The following is an 18,663-nucleotide window of genomic DNA, read 5'->3' as shown; positions in this document are numbered from 1 at the left end:
TATACCATCTACTAATCATTTACAGAAGATGCACCACAGAGGAAACATATTTTATTTAAAAGCAACAAACCTTACAAAATTACAAGATGGGGGGGTCACAACGTTACGTACATACAGGCAAGACTAGCTGTCTATCAGTCTTCGAGGTTATGGACCTGGTTTGTGTCAGAAATGGCACCCTTTTCCCTATATAGTACACTACTTTTGATCAGGGCCTGCATAGGGTTCTGGTCAAAGGTAGTGCACTGTGTAAGGAATAGGGTGCCATTTCAGACGCACTCCTGGATATATAGTTCTGTACATCAGAGAGCTGCTGTGATGTTGGTATTGGACTGGTTTTGGGATTCCAGCCTTTGGCCGTGTTCCAGACCGACTACATTGCAGTCGCTTGCCAGATCTCAATGGCTGCGTTCCAGACCGACTACGTTGCAGTCGCTTGCCGGATCTCCACGCCTGGATAAGTGTTTAACATGTCAGCTAACCGCATGTGCTCAGTCGATGACGTGGCGCAGAACCATTTGTTGCTGTGTGTAGCGCGACTGCAATGTAGTCGGCCTGGAACGTGACCAATGTTTTGACTACCTCAGTATAGTGTTACCTAGGTTGGAGTTGGCAGTATTGGACATGTTCTGTGTGTGGCACATGGTATTGAATGGCATGTTTGTGCTGGCTTGTATTGTAACACCCCTGAGGTATGAGAGGTATCCATTTACATCAATCCTGATACTCGACCAATGACCTTCTCAGAATGCCTGACGTGTCGTTTGTGATTGGCTGTACCAGGTATCGTCCAATGACTGGGGGAGAACTCGGTATTCTAAAGTGGCTCCCGTTCCTATGTCACTTTCCTCTCATTCTCACTGGAGATACTATTAGTACGCTGCTGACCTGCAAAATGAATATTCGGGTCAGGAGTGTCCATATAGCCTTTACTCATTCTCACTGATCTAAAGGGGGAGGACAGACAACAGCTTTATGAAGCTCCACTGCTAATCTAGTAGGGCCAAACACCACATCCCTCAAGGTTAGGGTTATCATTTTGTTTTTAGGTTCCATTGCTAAACTAGTAGGGCCCGATCCTGAAACACTCTCTTGCGCCCTGCCCCTCGGACATCGTTGACTTTCATGACGATCTGAAAGGCCTGGACGGGTGTAATCAACATCCATATACAGTACCCAAACCCCAGCCATATTGATCAATGCTCAGTCAAAGACTAACACCATGGAAGTCACTTTAAGAATACAATCGACTCTGTGTGATGTCCATAAAATGACCATCAATTCCGTGTAAATGTGTACAGGTGCGTATGGCGGTCGTGGTGGCCCCTGTGGGTCCTTCACACCTCCTCTGGGTCCTGGGGCCCCTCAGTTCCCTGTGTGGGGTCTGGGTGGAGCCTGAGGATGGGCTTGTTACACATGGGGCACACGCTGCGGATCTCCAGCCACTTCAGCAGGCACCTGGATAGGACACACAAAATACACTGAGGTTTCCTTAAAAGTGTAAAACCTGTTCAAATATTATAGAGATGCATCCTTCATTTATTCTGTCTGTCCTTCATTCCTTTTTCTTTTCCTTTCTTCTGAGCCAATCATTGATCTGACAAGGATGTTAACTTCAAGGAAGGGAGGATGGAACCAGAAGGATTTATGGTGTAATCATGTTAGTTTCAGCTGCCTCTTGAATTTCATTATGTTGACATTTTGTAGGCTTTGTCTATAAGGAGAGTCTGATGGTTAACTCACTTCTTGTGAAATGCGTGCGAACACGGACACACAGCTAGCTCATCTCTGGTCCGAAACTCTTCCAAACATACGGCACACGTTTGCTTTAAGGGCAAGAAGAAAAATGTGTGTTACTGTGTGTGACTACATCTACAAGAAAAATGATTGAGTCAACCCGCCCTGAGTTAAATACATCTGAGTTCCCATTCAAACACTCAACACCAGGTTAAATAAAAGGCATTGCATCGCCACGGGGGTTTCCCAAATAGCTAACACGAGCCACACAGAAATGGGTCAGAAAATGTTACATTATTATCCAAACGATCTGCATTGAAATAAAAACGTCACACAGAATAACACGACTTACTCCTAGAAGGCTCAGCTTCTTGCCTGCCCCTTTAAGAACCACCTATTGAGAACGAAAAAGAATCAAAAAAGCAGTTTGTACATGTGTTAGAGTGAGCTATAAGCTGCTTGACACACACAGGTATCGGTACAAATCCAGGGTTGACGTAATGAAGGTTAACTATAAAGAGTAGTGGGCGTTGTGTTTCAACACACGCTGACCACAACAGACAGTGTGAAATACTGTAGAAGTAGTTGAACCCTGGTCAGACCCCAGTGCTACATGTGCTCGTGTAGTGATAGGCCTACCTCATTGTAGCTGAACTGCTCCCTCGTCCCTTGCTGTTTCAACCTACAAAGAGACAAATACAAAATGGTTGTGTTTAAAGATGGAGTCCGGGAACTTAAGCGCTTACAAATTTGAAACATATTGTGCGAATTGGAATTCATAACATTTATTATTTGGGGGGGGATAACGCACACGAAATGGATGACGTAGTACACAATTGGGCACAATTATACAAAACCGCTGTAGCATCACTTTAAAATGCAGGGTATTCCAATGGCCTATCTTATACAGTGCCCTCAAAGTATTCACACCCCTTGACCTAGACAGGCACTGCATGCCGGACTTGGTATTTATTGCTTACATTGTATGGTGCTTTGTTAAAATGTAGAATATAACGACTGATGCATTAACAGTGTAATATATCAACATAATGTAATATACAGTAGCAGTCAAAAGTTTAAAAACACATACTCATTCAAGGGTTTTTCATGATTTTTACTATTTTCTACATTGTAGAATAATAGTGAAGACATCAAAACTATGAAATAGCACATATGGAATCATGTAGTAACCAAAAAAGTGTTAAACATATCAAAATATATTTTATATTTGAGATTCTTCAAAGTATCCACCCTTTGCCTTTATGAGAGCTTTGCACACTATTGGCATTCTCTCAACCAGCTTCACCTGGAATGCTTTTCCAACAATCTTGAAGGAGTACCCACATATGCTGACAACTTGTTGGCTGCTTTTCCTTCACTCTGCAGTCCAACTCATCCCAAACCATCTCAATTTGGTTGAGGTCAGATGATTGTGGAGGCCAGGTCATCTGATGCAGCACTCAATCACTCTCTTTCTTGGCCAAATAGCCCTTAAACCGCCTGGAGGTGTGTTGGGTCATTGTCCTAATGAAAAACAAATGATTGTCCCACTAAGCACAGACCAGATGGGATGGCGTATCGCTGCAGAATGCTGTGGTAGCCATGCTGGTTAAGTGTGCCTTGAATTCTAAATAAATCACAGACAGTGTCACCAGCAAAGCACCCCCACAACATCACACCTCCTCCTCCATGCTTCACAGTGGAAACCACACATGTGGAGATCATCCGTTCACCTACTCTGCGTCTCACAACAAGACAGCAGTTGGAACCAAAACTCTCAAATTTGGACTCATCAGACCAAAGGTCAGATTTCCATCAGTCTAATGTCCATTGCTCATGTTTCTTGGCCCAAGCAAGTCTCTTCTTCTTATTGGTGTCCTTTAGTAGTGGTTTCTTTGCAGCAATTCGACCATGAAGGCCTGATTCATGCAGTCTCCTCTGAACAGTTCATGTTGAGATGTGTCTTTTACTTGAACTCTGTGAAGCAGTTATTTGGGCTGCAATCTGAGGCTGGTAACTCTAATGAACTTATCCTCTGCAGCAGAGGTAACAATGGGTCTTCCTTTCCTGTGGCGGTCCTCATGAGAGCCAGTTTCATCATACCGCTTGATGGTTTTTGCGACTGCACTTGAAGAAACTTTCAAAGTTCTTAATTTTCCGGATTGACTGACCTTCATGTCGTAAAGTAATGATGGACTGTCGTTCCTCTTTGCTTGTTTGAGCTGTTCTTGCCATAATATGGACTTGGTCTTTTACAAAATAGGGCTATCTTCTGTATACCACCCCTACCTTGTCACAACACAACTGATTGTCTCAAACGCATTAAGATGGAAAGAAATTCCACAAATTGTCTTTTGACAAAGCACACCTGTTAATTGAAATGCATTCCAGGTGACTACCTCATGAAGCTGGTTGAGAGAATGCCAAGAGTGTGCAAAGCTGTCATCAACGCAAAGGGTGGCTACTTTGAAGAATCTCACATATAAAATATAATTTGATTTGTTTAACACTATATTGGTTACTACATGATTCCATATGTGTTATTTCATAGTTTTGATGTCTTCACTATTATTCTACAATGTAGAAAATAGTCAAAATAAAGAAAAACCCTGGAATGAGTATGTGTCAAAACTTTTGACTGGTACTGTATATAAATAATATCATAGGCCTATAATATGATAATACGTAATTAAATAAAGGCTCTTGAAGCATAATAAGTGAAGCCTCCATGTGGATAAGTCTACATGTTAATATCCTGATTGCAATGGCAACCAGCCAGCAGCCATCTTTGTTTAGGTCCTTCCCCCTACGGTTTCCAATAGGTGACACAGCCACAAAGTCATAATTCACTATATCGTAAAAATGTATGAGCACAAAAACTAGCTTTTTGGTCTTAATTTAAGGTTAGGCATAAGGTTAGCAGTGTGGTTAATGTTAGGGTTAGGTTTAAATTCAGATGTTCAATTGTAGAAATAGGCAGGGTTTATCACTTTGTGGCTGTTCCAGCTAGTGATGACCCTACATACCTGAAGAGGTAGCAGCAGAAGATGAGGCTGAGCATGAAGACGAACAGGCCGATGCCCAGCACTATCACGTAGACATTGAGCGGCAGGTGGTAAGTGGTATCCATCTTGCTAAGTCCACAGTACTTCTCAAAGTGCTGGAGACCTAAACCACAGGCATCCTGAAAAGAAGAAAAATATTTGCACACAGCTTGTTGTCATGAAAGAGGTTGTCAAAACAATAGAGGGACTTCAAACGAAAACATGTCACAGCTTACCTCACTTACCATATAATGGAAGTGTTATAAATACTCATATGTTTTCCCCTCTCAAAACAGAGGAGCCTGGGACATATCCCCACATGCAAACGGCTCACAGCTTCTTGTTTACACACCTTTTAAAACAGGAGAGAGAGACACTAAAATGGATCACAGATGATCTCGCTGATTCACTTCTCATGTAGGTGTTATAACTAGAGACATATTTATATTTGGACTAATATATTTCAATCTAAATATAGGGCTCTTGTTATAACGACATTGCTTATTGTATGGTATTCCTCCCTTAGACAATACATCTCCATTATATCCTCCATGTAGGACACAAGAGCCACCGACATGTGTTTTACTATCTAGGGATGCATGTTAGAAAGCCTTGTATTGACAATTCAAACGACAAGGTCAATATTTGGTGAGGAGGGAGGGGGAAGTGACCGCCTGGTATTTGGCTCTCATCCCACCCATACTGCTCTGTATTGCTCTGCTCTGACTGGAGCCGAGGCACGTAATTGGCAGTGAACTAAACCAACATGGAGTACGGTGGCTCCACTTCCGTCGGTACGCCATCTGTTCCACAGACTCCCCTTCACAGACTAGGTGGCTGGCCTGTGGGCTGTGTGTGTGTGTGTGTCATGGGTGGGGGTTGGTTGGGGGCTTTAGCTAGCCTTTTCATGAACAGACACACAACACTCTAGGGACTGAGGCACCATTTGGCAAGACAATGGTAACCAGGAAGCACCACTTCCACCCATGTGTTCTGTTCTTGTGAATTTGCCTCACCACGGACGAGATGCCCCCTTACCCCCCTCTCTTTGCCAGTCTGTTTTAACGGCCATGGCCGTGTCACTTAATTTGGAGTGATAGAACGGGTACAGCTTGAGCACAGTGGGGGGTATGGGGTCATTCATTTGACATTGGGGTACAGGGAGGGGGGAATGGGGGGGGGGGTTAGAATTGAAACGTGGTGACATAGACAGTTTATTTTCTCAGATGTAGAATGGACCATATGCAGAGACCGGCTAGGTATTGAATAGTTAAACAACCTCTAGTAGTACTGTTAGTTACATGATGGTTGCTATGTAGCCTATACATAACTAACTAAACATGACCCTGGAAAATGGAATTATTCTGAGTGCCGTTTCACCCTTTTGACAAACTCAACTGAACCCACATGCAATTTCGTCATTTCTCATTTCTCAAGCATATCAATTACAGAAACCCTGTTAGCAGTAAGTAAAGAGTTGAAGGGAGAGGGGAGAGTTATAGTAGAACACACAGGCTCTGTAAGCTACGGACTGCATTACATTGACTTGGCAGAAGGTTGAGGAAAAACACTTACCGTTACACCATTGGAATGGTTGCATGAAATCTGACTCCCAGGACTGCAGCAGTAAATCCAGGCCCTGTCAGGAGAAGGCGAGACCTGTGTGAGGGCCAAACTACCAGGTTACCCCGACGCCCGGAAGCCCAAAATCAGTCTCTAAACTGGGGCTAAAAGAAGACAAACGAGTCGCTGGGGTGGTTTGAGGTTGTGGTGGATCGTCCAAAAACAAAACCATGAAGATGATCAGAAATCGAGAAGATTGTGCAGATTCTGGCTGTGCGGTTTTGTCCACTCAGCAATCCATGCGCGACATTCCCAAATCTGGATTAGCTCCCGAGGGTTAGGATTGGGAGATGTGGGATTGGGAGTGCTGCAGTCCTCCTGTGTGCTCCTTCTCCTCTCTCAACATTGACGATGACGTCCAAGTGATGACTGTCTGAGAGAGACGAAGAAATCAGTTTAGTCACATGGCTCTTACCTCATGTCAATGTCCACTGTTGAAGTGGTGAAATCTGCTCTCAACACTGAGCAAAACAACACACATTTCCTTTCCTCCCAATAAGCCCCATAAATTGCAATCTGGTAAACAACAACTATCCAGTTCATCACAGTGACAGAAAACCATTCCAAACGACAGAGTCCCTGCTCTTATTCCAGTGTGGGAGGTATTAGTCCCTGCTCTTATTCCAGTGTGGGAGGTATTAGTCCCTGCTCTTATTCCAGTATGGGAGGTATTAGTCCCTGCTCTTATTCCAGTGTGGGAGGTATTAGTCCCTGCTTTGTCCCCCTCCAAATCCTTCTGAACAGAGGGATTTTCACAAGCCTTATCCCCTCTGTCTGCCCTCTCTTCTCCTCCTCTTCCTCTACTCCTTCAGTGCTCTGATCTACTAGGGGGGTAGAACGTACTCTTCACAGCAGGAAAAACACGATTCCCCCAAAACACAAACAAAGAACAGTCTTCTAGCTGGGATATTTTGCTAGTGTGTGTGTGTGTGTGTGTGTGTGTGTGTGTGTGTGTGTGTGTGTGTGTGTGTGTGTATATATATTTAGGAGGGGGAAGTTGCTACTCTCCCTCTAACCATCTGCTGTTTCGATTGAGAAGAATGTTGAGACAAAGACAGTCTCCCACCTCCAGCTGGCCTGGTCATGGTGGCAGGGTTCCCTCTCCGTCTCAATCCATAATGGTGGTCTAGAAATCTGCCTCGATCCTCCTCTGCTGCTTCTGCTATTGCTGCTGCTGTTCCTCTCTCAATTCAATACAAGAGTCTCTCTCTCTCTCTCGCTTTGGTTTGTAAACAGAGCTCTGGCTGTTGGTCATGTGACCAGTCCTTTGCCTCGCAACTCTCGTTTCCCTCCTCCCTCTCCATCTCCTTTGGGCCCTCCCCTTCTCCCTCCGTCCTCCAATCCCTGTCTCTCTCCCTCTCTCCCTGGGAGAGATGAAAACAGGCATAGGCAGGAGAGTAGGCAGGGGGGCTAGACATTGACGAATGAGACGTCTGGATACGGTGTGAGGGGTGTGTGTTTCTCCCTCTGTGTGTGTTGGAGTCTTGCAGGAAAGACAAGGAGGGCCCGGTCAGTGACATGTGCACTGCTGCTGTCCAGACAACAACCCAGTCTCTCATTAATTATGTGATATATGTACGTTGCAACCCAGCAATGCAAAGCCAGGCAGGGTGAGGGGAAGGCCAGCGGCCAGCAGCCAGCCCTTTTAGTCAAAACAACAAAACCAACATGGCTACCACAGCCAACGCATATAGGGGGATTTGGAAGCTAGCTCTGTCAGTCAAAGCCCTGATTATTTTCCAGTTTTGTTACTCTTGATCTATAGTCTATATATAAACGTGTTGCTATCATGTTGGTTGAGAGACAGGAGCAGGGTTGGAGGGAGAGAGAGGGAAATACAGAGAAAGAGAGATCAAGAGAAAGCAGAAAGAAAGACAAATACTAGAGAGCGAAAGATGGCCAGAGATATCCATCCTTCCACCCCCACACGTCAGTCCTGCCAGACCAGCAGGCCAACAGGCCTCAGAGACAACAGCGCAGGATTTGGGCTGTAGGGTAGGGAGCTAGGAAGGAGGATATATGCTTTCCTGGTGCCCTGGTTCCCTGGGCCATGTTCATTAGGCACCAAACAGAAGAAAACAGACTAAAACAGCCCTTATGGGGAAAAAACAGATGAATTTCACGTGAGGTATTCCAGAAACACGTTTTCATGTTATCATGTGATCTTATGTGAAGTTAATGTGATAACGTGACAACATGGAACTACACGTGAAAACGTGATCACGTGCAGTGTTCCAAAAACACGTGAAATCATGTGTTTTTCTGTCATATTCTTTTTCTAGAAAACCCTTTTTACATCAGCAGATGTCACAAAGTGATTATACAGAAACCCAGCTTAAAACCCCAAAGAGCAAGCAATTCAGATGTAGAAGCCTGGTGGCTAGGAAAAACTCACTAGAAAGGCAGGAACCTAGAGGGAAACCAGGCTCTGAGGGGTGACCAGTCTTCTTCTGGCTGTGCCAGGTGGAGATTATAAGAGTACATGGACATTATAGCCAGATTGTTCTTCAAGATGTTGTAAAAGTTTAATAGATGACCAGCATCGTCAAATAATATTCACAGTGGTTATAGAGGGTGCAACAGGTCAACATCTCAGGAGTAAATGTCAGTTGGCTTTTCATAGCTGAGCATTCAGAGGTCGAGACAGCAGGTGCAGTATAGAGAGAGAGATGGTCAAAACAGCAGATCCGGGATAAGGTACCAGGTCCGCTGAACAGGTCAGAGTTACATAGCCTCAAGCAGAACAGCAGAAACTGGATCAGCAACATGACCAGGTGGACTAGGGAGGGGACAGCCAGGAGTCCTCAGGCCAGGTAGTGCTGAGGCATGGTCCGGTCCCAGGGCTTAGGTCCTCCGGGAGGGGAGAGGAAGAGAGAGAGAGAGAGAGATGGGAGAATTCGAGGAAGCATACTTAAGATCACACAGAACACCAGATAAGACAGGAAAAATACACCAGATAGGACAGACTGACCCTAGCTCCCCCGCACATCGGGGGACACTGTGGCCCTGTCCGACGATACCCTGCTCTCCCATAGCATACCAGGGAGGGAGTGACTCCCTGAACCTATCTAATGAGAAACTGTTGTTTTCTTACAAATGAAAATGACCAGTGTGTGGGAGGATACCCTGTTCCCAGATCTGCTCTATAGCTAAGCCCTATGGTCGTACCAGTTGGCTATACAGCCCAAACTGATCTGGGATGAGCTGCTATGAGGAGGAAGTGGAGGCTTCCGTGGGATCCGGGGGATTCATTACATTCTCATCATCCTATAATTATGACATCATCATTATCCAAAGCACAGCTGTATTATCTGTCGGTCCAAGATGAATCTCTGCTCCCAGAACCAAATCAGCTACTCTGTTCAACGCTTCCACGAGAGTGTAGTACAAAACAAGATGAAGATGTTCAGTCGATATGGACGTTTTTGATTTATAAGGATGCCCTAGGCTCCATTAACATCCTCAAATCAAATTTCATTGGTCACATACACGTGTTTAGCAGATGTTATTGTGGGTGTAGCGAAATGCTTGTATCTGGTGTCCTGTGATTTAAAAATGAGCAGGGTGTTGACCATTCTTTTATACCTCAATGGTGTTGACAAGCAGCTTTGGGAGGTTAGATTTGGTATTTGTAGTTTTTCTACCCTCTAGTGGTATGCTATGGTTATGTCAAACCGTCAACAACTCACTGATACATGAGGATAAAGGTAATCTATCGCCATGCATATGTAATGAAATAAATAAATGGCGTTTTAAGAAATGTTATTTTAAAAGCTTTATGACAGATAAAGTGAAGTAAACATTGATTGCCAAAAGGCTACCTGACTGATTAAAAAGCACTTTACCTGAAAGCTTGGGGATAGGATGAAACGAGAGACAGAGATGCAAATCCTGACCTTGTTTCTATCCCATCATGGAAATTGTTATGGCTGTGTGTGTGTGTGTGTGTGTCCAGTTTGCATGCAATGACTGAGTGAGATGGAATATCAGGTCATGAGGACACTTGTCATGGTTGAGAGAAGGCTTGGAATTCTGATAAGTGTCAATTGAGTCACAACTGTGAATACCATATGAAATAACATACAGTATGCTGATGTTTTAGTATCTGGGTTACAGTTGACAGATGTTTTTCAATTTGTAAATTCTGTTTGACAGAATTGTGACACTCAATCAATAAAAGTTAATTTTGAGTGTGCCAAAGAACATTCCAGAACAACTATCGAACACTATCGGTCAGCATTATAGTATGAAAGGAAGTTTAAATCATTGATTGTTTGCAAAATGCCACTAATACAAACAGTACTACTCATGGTAGCTTTTAAGCCAGCATTCAGGGCATTCTGATCTCTTGTTGTTGGAGTCATTAAAACTCGTTTTTCAACCACTCCACACATTTCTTGTTAACAAACTATAGTTTTGGCAAGTCGGTTAGGACATCTACGTTGTGCAGGACAAGTAATTTTCAAACGCCTGAAGGTACCACGTTCGTCTGTACAAACAATAGTACGCAAGTATAAATACCATTGGACTACACAGCCGTCATACCGCTCAGGAATGAGATTAACGTACTTTGGTGCGAAAAGTGCAAATCAATCACTGAACAACAGCAAAGGACCTTGTGAAGATGCTGGAGGAAACAGGTACAAAAGTATCTATATCCACAGTAAAACGAGTCCTATATCAACATAACCTGAAAGGCCGATCTGCAAGGAAGAAGCCACTGCTCCAAAACTGCCATAAAAAAGCCAGACTACGGTTTGCAACTGCACATGGGGACAAAGATCGTACTTTTTGGAGAAATGTCCTCTGGTCTGATGAAACAAAATTACAACTGTTTGGTCATAATGACCATCGTTATGTTTGGAGGAAAAAGGGGGATGCTTGCAAGCCAAAGAACACCATCCCAACCGTGAAGCACGGGGGTGGCAGCATCATGTTGTGGGGGTGCTTTGCTGCAGGAGGGACTGGTGCACTTCACAAAATAGATGGCCTCATGAGGAAGGAAAATTATGTGGATATATTGAAGCAACATCTCAAGACGTCAGTCAGGAAGTTAAAGCTTGGTCGCAAATGGGTCTTCCAAATGGACATTGACCCCAAGCATACTTCCAAAGTTGTGGCAAAATGGCTTAAGGACAACATAGTCAAGGTATTGGAGTGGCCATCACAAAGCCCTGACCTCAATCCTATAGAAGATTTGTGGGCTGAACTGAAAGTGTGCGAGCAAGGAGGCCTACAAACCTGACTTCGTTACACCAGCTCTGTCAGGAGGAATGGGCCAAAATTCACCCAACTTATTGTGGGAAGCTTGTGGAAGACTACCCAAAATGTTTGACCAAAGTTAAACAATTTAAAGGCAATGCTACCAAATACTAATTGAGTGTATGTAAACTTCTGACCCACTGGTACTATTATTCTGACATTTCACATTATTAAAATAAAGTGGTGATCCTAACTGACCTAAGACAGGGAATTTTTACTGGGATTAAATGTCAGGAATTGTGACAACTGAGTTTAAATGTATTTGGCTAAGGTGTATGTAAACTTCTGACTTCTACTGTATTTCCTGGTAGGAAAACTAAATCAAATCTTACAAACACTTTTGTTTTGGGGGGGGGGGGGGGATCTCAGAATTATGCTTTTTATGTAAGCTAAGATGAGTAAAAAAGTTATGAATTTAGGCTACCATAGTAGCGAGAGGCTAAAGGAAACATTTCATCGAGATTCTACAAGGAGCTATTTGATTTTTGGTTTAATTGATAAAGAATTTTTCAAAAGTCTACACATAGCAGTAATAACAACAGACTGTTCAAAAACTCAAGTAAGGTTCCCCCTTAGGGTACTCTAACAAAAAATACAGTTAACCATCCTGAAACCAAGGAATAACACAAGTGTGTGAGGGTTTGATGTTGGATGCTAGAAAACATTTCCAACTAAGCCCCCCATCAAAATATGAATTATTATAAATGATCACACCACAAAAAGGACTTCACTTTATCTTTAAACCACAGTCTAAATCTTAAAGGACAATCAGTCTTACCAGTCTAAATAGTCAATCAGTGCTTAATATCCATGCCACAGTGAATGGTGCTTTTTCCTCTTTTGAAATGTTCAAACTTTGCTGTAGTATACCGCCCATTCCCTTTTAGGCAAATCGGGAGCGTTATGGTTAGCATATCCATTTGGCCCTCCACTGACATCTCCATTTGGTATGAGCCCTTCATGGGATTCTCCATCCGGCTGTTCCTTCCTTAGTGCCAGAGGCGGCTTACACGTGTGCCAATTCCACAGAACTTTATTCATATCGTCCTGGTCGCGGATCCCGAGAAGCTTGTCCTCGTCGCTCTTCTTCTTGTCATCATCATCGCCGTCGCTATCGTCTTTGCTTGACTGGTGCTTGTGGAAGCTGCGCATGTCGCCGCTGATGCTCTCGAAGTACTGCTGGATGCAGACCTTGGCGAAGGTCTTGGCGTGCTCCTTGCACGTCTCGTCAAAGAGCTTGCGTTCGATGTCGACGTAGTGAGACCAGTATTTGGTCTTGAGGAAGGCAGCTTGGGTGAAGCAGGGTCGGATGGCTCGTATCATGAAGGCTGCTAAGGTCATCAGCAGCAGGAATACCCAGCCAAACGCCTACAGGGAAACACATGATGATAATACGTGAACAAAGACCTTGCTTTACCACTACAACAAACTTACTTTGAACCAATGGCCCGGTTCACACTTAGGTTGGACAACTGATGTACAATGGATTTAACACAACAGTTATTTTGAAAGAGATTGTCTGCACCTAAATGTGAACTAGGCGAATATGGAAACTACCAACGACAACTTACCTGGGATATACACGTGATATATCTCGATGCCGCTTCTCTCGATATCACCTCGGGCTGATCGAAGATATTCTTGCATGGAATCTTCGCTAACAATTTAACAATCTCCACTTCCGTCATTCCCTCAATGAGGGTATAATTCCCAAACTGACGAATGTCCAAGTTGACGCTGAACGCACACAGGAAGCTCTTCCCGTCCATAAGAGTCACAGATATCCACACCATGGGCGCGATCAAGGACCGCTGCGTGATCGAAACGAACATGTAACGAAGGATCGTCGGATCCTTCACCCTCTTCCCTGTCGGTCTTTTCCACTCCTCGGCTAACATCGAAACATTGTTATTCAACACGAACCCTAGTAGGAAGAACCATATAGGTGGGATAACCAGCAGTCCAATCCCATAGGCGTAGTTGTACTCCGGGATACAAGGGCAGCTAAACTCGAAGGCTGAGTAGAGCTGGGCGCTAGCTAGGGCCATGATACCACAGATGCCATTCATAAAGGACTCCTGGTTGGATTGGAGGAACTGGAACATCATACGGAACTTATCCATCTTGAATGGTCTGCTGGTGGTGCCTTTTTAAAATGTACTGAGATCTGTAGAAAAAGATGGATCCAATTGTTTGAAATCAATTTGGTAGTGGTGCCTCTGAAGTGTTCAAATCTGTGGGAAAACATGGAGGCAGATGTTAGAAGTCAACAACAAAAAAGTGTGACGGGGCCCAAAATGTGAAAGGCACTCGGTCATATGATGTGGGAGAAATCTTGTAGCCCTGTGTCTGTATAAATTTGCAACTCATAAAATGTAGACAAAGAAGTAAATGAAGATGTTTACAAGCAGTACTGACTAAACAACTGAATCAATCTCCCACTGCTTTATAATGAAACATCAATGGTTTGAGTGTCTGAAGAGCTCACAAATCAGTCAAGAATGACTTATTTTTATTGAACAACTGGTAAATCAATGTTTAGTTTCTTTCCAGCAAGCCATAAATTACTTACGTGTCTGAAGAAGACTCAACAAAATAGACAGTGAGAAATCAATAATCTCAGTAACTGAAAAAAAGTCCTACTTACATCACAATAGCCTTTTCTCCTCTTCCAAGAATGCAGGTGATGAAATAATCTCAAATGATGATAAGGCAACAAATGGACGTTCACAAATATTTCTTCAACTTCTCTTGATACACTCCAGCTTTGCCAAACCTCTTGGTATACTATCGCTCCTCTTTCTAGCATGCAGTCTTTGATTAAATCAAGTTCAATGAGCTCAAATGATGATAAGGCTGAAAATGTATGGCAAATAGTTCTCCAGGTACTTTTGGAATATTGTTGATTCTGATGCTCACTCAACCCTTCAAGAACAGTCTATGGGATGTAGAATGGTAGAAAGCAAAGGCAAGGTCACGTCATCTGTCATCAGCTAGGCCCCTCCCTGTGAAGGCACCTGCACTCCTTTCTGTTGTACTGATGTAACAGGTTTCCCATCTCCCCCTCTCCATTGTCCCAAGAGCAAACATGTTACAGGCCCTAGAAAACACTTGGGCTACGGCTACTGCTTTGCAGACTTTAGTCTGCCATAAGACAGTAATGACTCAGGACTTTCAAGAAGAGGTGACAACCACCTCAAACTAGAGCAACTAATATTTATTGTATTTTTATTCTACTATATGTCGGTCTGTGAAATGCGTTTTTTTGGGTCTACCTTTATATGCCTATATTCATATCAAGAAGAGGTTTGATACGTCTATTTGCAGTAGTCTGGGCAGGATGAGGTGGTTTTCTGTCTCTAACCAGAGTGACACAGCTGAAATTACCACAGCTGAGATGCAAAAATAGTTTCAGCCCATTCAAATGATCTGGGTTATTCTCTATGAAATATTTGTTCACAGATTAATGAATCACTGTTTCCACTTGAATCACAGTGATGTGACTGGCACCTCTGTATTTAACAATATTATTTAGAGACCAAATCCAATTCTTTATAATTAATTATACCAGTACACATACAGTATACTGCTGTCATCTTATATACCCTTAGTCACACGTGACTTTTACCATATTACATAAGGTTTAGGCATCCTCTGGCCTGCCTTCCTGTGTTGAGTCTTACCTATACAATAGTATTGGGCTTTATGTGGCATCCAACTGCACCTAGGAGAATGAGGCACAGCCGGACAAACCAGTTAAAGCTAGCTAATACCAGTTCATACCCCACAGGACCATATAAAAGCTTGTGTTTAGTCCCCTATTGTGGGACACACGTCATTTTCCATACATTGTTAGCTTTTGTTTGAACAGCATTGTTAATGTGAGGGTATGATCAAAAACAGTATTAGTATTTTACTGGGTGACTCCCTTTTGCTTGAATCATTTTCTATTAAAGTATCTTTACTTCTACTCAAGCCAGTAGCTTTAGATGTATATCAGTGGTAGAATCTTTCTACAGACGGCAAAGAATTTACTCAAACGAAGTTCAGTTTACTCTGGATTTACTCTGATAGCCACAGAAGGATGTGGCAGACTTGAGAACTTTGGAAGAAAACGGTCTTCTCCCCGGCTTTTTAAATGATGGTTGATCAACAATTTCAGAGAAAATAAAATCAAAAACATGGAAGAAAGGAACATATTGGAGCATTTTCAGAAATTAAGCAAGAATGTGAGCTTTTGAATGAATAAAATCTAAAGTCCAAATCGATTTGAGTCATCCATTGACTAACTAAAGAGATAAACATGGTAACAATAACATGCTACTACCATTACGTCTCACTCAGAATAGCTACTGTGACGATAAGGCAGGAAGAACATTCGGTTTTAGAATAGTGTAGTGCAGGTGGTACAGCCACGTGTTCTACTGTGCACATTCTGTATGCATGATAGCCGCTCATTGGTTAGTGGGCGTGTCATGTTGACGTTAGCCAGTTATCTGGTTTTCCCACAGCTAGAAGGTTTGCTCGCATGCTCATCGCACGGACATCGATCTGTGCCCAAGCAAGAGCGCCTAGACATATACTGGTGATAACACATGCGAAGAACAAATCTACTGAACGCCAGTATCGTCATGCGAATTCCCATCATCATACCTGTATCATCTGCAGTGCCTGACTTGGGCAGGAGCTCACTGGAGCTGAGTACCGGCATCTCACATTTACTACTGCTTGAGCTCCTGTTCGAGCTCCTGCACGTATCCTACTTGAGATACGTCTATAGTTGGCTCTGCTTCCTCATGTACATGAAGCTCAAGGTCAAAAGTACATATAAAGGTCTGTGAGGCAGTAGAGAAATAAGTTTAGCTGAACCTACACCACACCAGGTTTAAACAAACGCATGGGGAGCTATGCCTAACACACATGCAGGTTCTTAAAGTTTGGGTTGAGTGGATAAATAAAGTCAACAAGTTGTATTATTTTCTCCTTCACCATTAGTCAAAACATCAGACTATCTTTTAAGCCTGGTCAGAGAGTACACAGGATAACACAGTGAAATATACAAACAAAAACAGGTTTTGGTGCAGGGTCAAGGGAATCACTACCTAAACTTTCATTCAATTTCAAATCAAGATACATCAAATGTATTCTCTAAAAACTTAGTCAGTCAAACACTAACAACAGGCCACACGGCAATTTCGACTTAACTGCACCTTTCCCCCATGCAGCCATACCTTAAAAAAAGAGACCCTATTTAAAGAAACAGTCAACCACTGAAATTAAATCAAATTGTCTTTGTCACATGCGCCAATTACAATAGGTGTAGACCATACAGTGAAATGCATACTTACACGCCCTTAGCCAACAATGAAGTTAAGAAAAATACCTAAATAATATACACGTGGGTTAAAGTGACATGCATAGATAATAACAGAAAGTAGCAGCAGCGTAAAAGGGGGGGGGGGGCAATGCAAGTAGTCTGGGTAGACATTTGATTAGATGTTTAGTAATCTTTTGGCTTGGGGGTAGAAGCTGTTTAGAAGCCTCTTGGACCTAGATTTGGCGCTCCGGTACCGCTTGCCGTGCGGTAGCAGAGAGAACAGTCTATGACTAGGGTGGCTGGAGTCTGACAATTTTTAGGGCCTTCCTCTGACACCGCCTGGTATAGAGGTCCTGGATGGCAGGAAGCTTGACCCCAGTGATGTACCTGCTGTAGTGCCTTGCGATCGGAGACCGAGCAGTTGCCATACCAAGCAGTGATGCCACCAGTCAGGATGCTCTCGATGATGCATCTGTAGAACCTTTTGAGGATCTGAGGACCCATCTCCTGAGAGGGAGTAGTTTGTCGTGCCCTCTTCACAACTGTCTTGGTGTGCTTGGACCATGTTAGTTTGTTGGTGATGTGGACACCAAGGAACTTGAAGCTCTCAACCTGCCTCACTACAGCCCCGTCGATGAGAATTGGGGCGTGCTCGGTCCTCCTTTTCCTGTAGTCCACAATCATCTCCTTGGTCTTGATCACGTTGAGGGAGAGGGTGTTGTCCTGGCACCACACGACCAGGTTTCTGACCTCCTCCCTATATGCTGTCTCGTCGTTGCTGGTGATCAGACCTACCACTGTTGTGTCATCCGCAAAGTTAATGATGGTGTTGGAGTCGTGCCTGGCCGTGCAGTCATGAGTGAACAGAGGGTACAGGAGGGGACTGAGCGCGCACCCCTGAGGGTCCCCAGTGTTAAGGATCAGCGTGGCGGATGTATTGTTACCTACTCTTACCATCTGGGGGGGCCCGTCAGGAAGTCCACGATCCAGTTGCAAAGGGAGGTGTTTAGTCCCAGTGTCCTTAGGTTAGTGATGAGCTTTGAGAGTACTATGGTTTTGAACACTGAGCTGTAGTCAATGAATAGCATTCTCACATAGGTGTTCCTTGGGTCCATGTGTGAAAGGGCAGTGTGGCGTGCAATAGAGATTGCATCATCTGTGGATCTGTCGGGGCGGTATGCAAATTGGAGTGGGTCTAAGGTTTCTGGGATAATGGTGTTGATGTGAGCCATGTCCAGTCTTTCAAAGTACTTCATGGCTACAGATGTGAGTGCTATGGGTCGGTAGTCATTTAGACAGGTTACCTTAGTGTTCTTGGGCACAGGGACAATGGTGGTCTGCTTGAAACATGTTGGTATTACAGACTCAGACAGGGAGAGGTTGAAAATGTCAGTGAAGACACTTGCCAGTTGGTCAGCGCATGCTCGTAGTATACGTCCTGGTAATCCGTTTGGCCCTGCAGCTTTGTGAATGTTGCCCTGTTTAAAGGTCTTACTCACATCGGCTGCGGAGAGTGTGATCACACAGTTGTTCGGAATAGCTGGTGCTCTCATGCCTGTTTCAGTGTTACTTGCATTGAAGTGAGCATAGAAGTAATTTAGCTCGTCTGGTAGGCTCATGTCACTGGGCAGCTCTCGGCTGTGCTTCCCTTTGTAGTCTGTGATAGTTTGCAAACCCTGC

General features: G+C 43.7%; 2 protein-coding genes across 2 annotated transcripts; both read right to left on the bottom strand.

The window, feature by feature from the left end:
• Window positions 1-36: 36 nt before the first annotated feature.
• Window positions 37-7,673, bottom strand: LOC106564628 (RING finger protein 122). The gene is made up of 7 exons (XM_082958797.1): window positions 7,471-7,673; window positions 6,357-6,777; window positions 4,764-4,921; window positions 2,377-2,419; window positions 2,090-2,131; window positions 1,744-1,826; window positions 37-1,458 (listed from the first exon to the last, which is right to left on the bottom strand). The coding sequence occupies exons 3-7, from the start codon at window positions 4,865-4,867 to the stop codon at window positions 1,338-1,340; spliced, it is 393 nt and encodes a 130-aa protein (XP_082814923.1). The 5' UTR covers window positions 4,868-4,921; window positions 6,357-6,777; window positions 7,471-7,673; the 3' UTR covers window positions 37-1,337.
• A 4,842-nt stretch (window positions 7,674-12,515) lies between these two features.
• LOC106564634 (calcium homeostasis modulator 1-like) lies at window positions 12,516-13,888 on the bottom strand. The gene is made up of 2 exons (XM_014130800.3): window positions 13,238-13,888; window positions 12,516-13,034 (listed from the first exon to the last, which is right to left on the bottom strand). Exons 1-2 carry the CDS (start codon window positions 13,787-13,789, stop codon window positions 12,516-12,518), a joined length of 1,071 nt encoding a protein of 356 aa, XP_013986275.1. The 5' UTR covers window positions 13,790-13,888.
• Window positions 13,889-18,663: the final 4,775 nt, after the last annotated feature.

Source organism: Salmo salar, chromosome 12, assembly GCF_965601325.2.
Source record: "Salmo salar chromosome 12, fSalSal1, whole genome shotgun sequence".
Classification (NCBI taxonomy): domain Eukaryota; kingdom Metazoa; phylum Chordata; class Actinopteri; order Salmoniformes; family Salmonidae; genus Salmo; species Salmo salar.
Note: the sequence above shows the minus strand (reverse complement) of the source record. Positions and strands in the feature narration are given on the sequence as shown.

Excerpts from the sequence above, each read along its gene's own strand:
- LOC106564628 (XM_082958797.1), bottom strand. The coding sequence starts at position 4,867 with ATGGATACCACTTACCACCTGCCGCTCAATGTCTACGTGATAGTGCTG. Across the intron at positions 2,132-2,376 it reads AGCAGTTCAGCTACAATGAG|GTGGTTCTTAAAGGGGCAGG; the intron begins GTAGGCCTATCA and ends CGTTCTCAATAG. Across the intron at positions 1,459-1,743 it reads TCGCACGCATTTCACAAGAA|GTGCCTGCTGAAGTGGCTGG; the intron begins GTGAGTTAACCA and ends TGTCCTATCCAG.
- LOC106564634 (XM_014130800.3), bottom strand. The coding sequence starts at position 13,789 with ATGGATAAGTTCCGTATGATGTTCCAGTTCCTCCAATCCAACCAGGAG. Across the intron at positions 13,035-13,237 it reads ATATCACGTGTATATCCCAG|GCGTTTGGCTGGGTATTCCT; the intron begins GTAAGTTGTCGT and ends GTTTCCCTGTAG.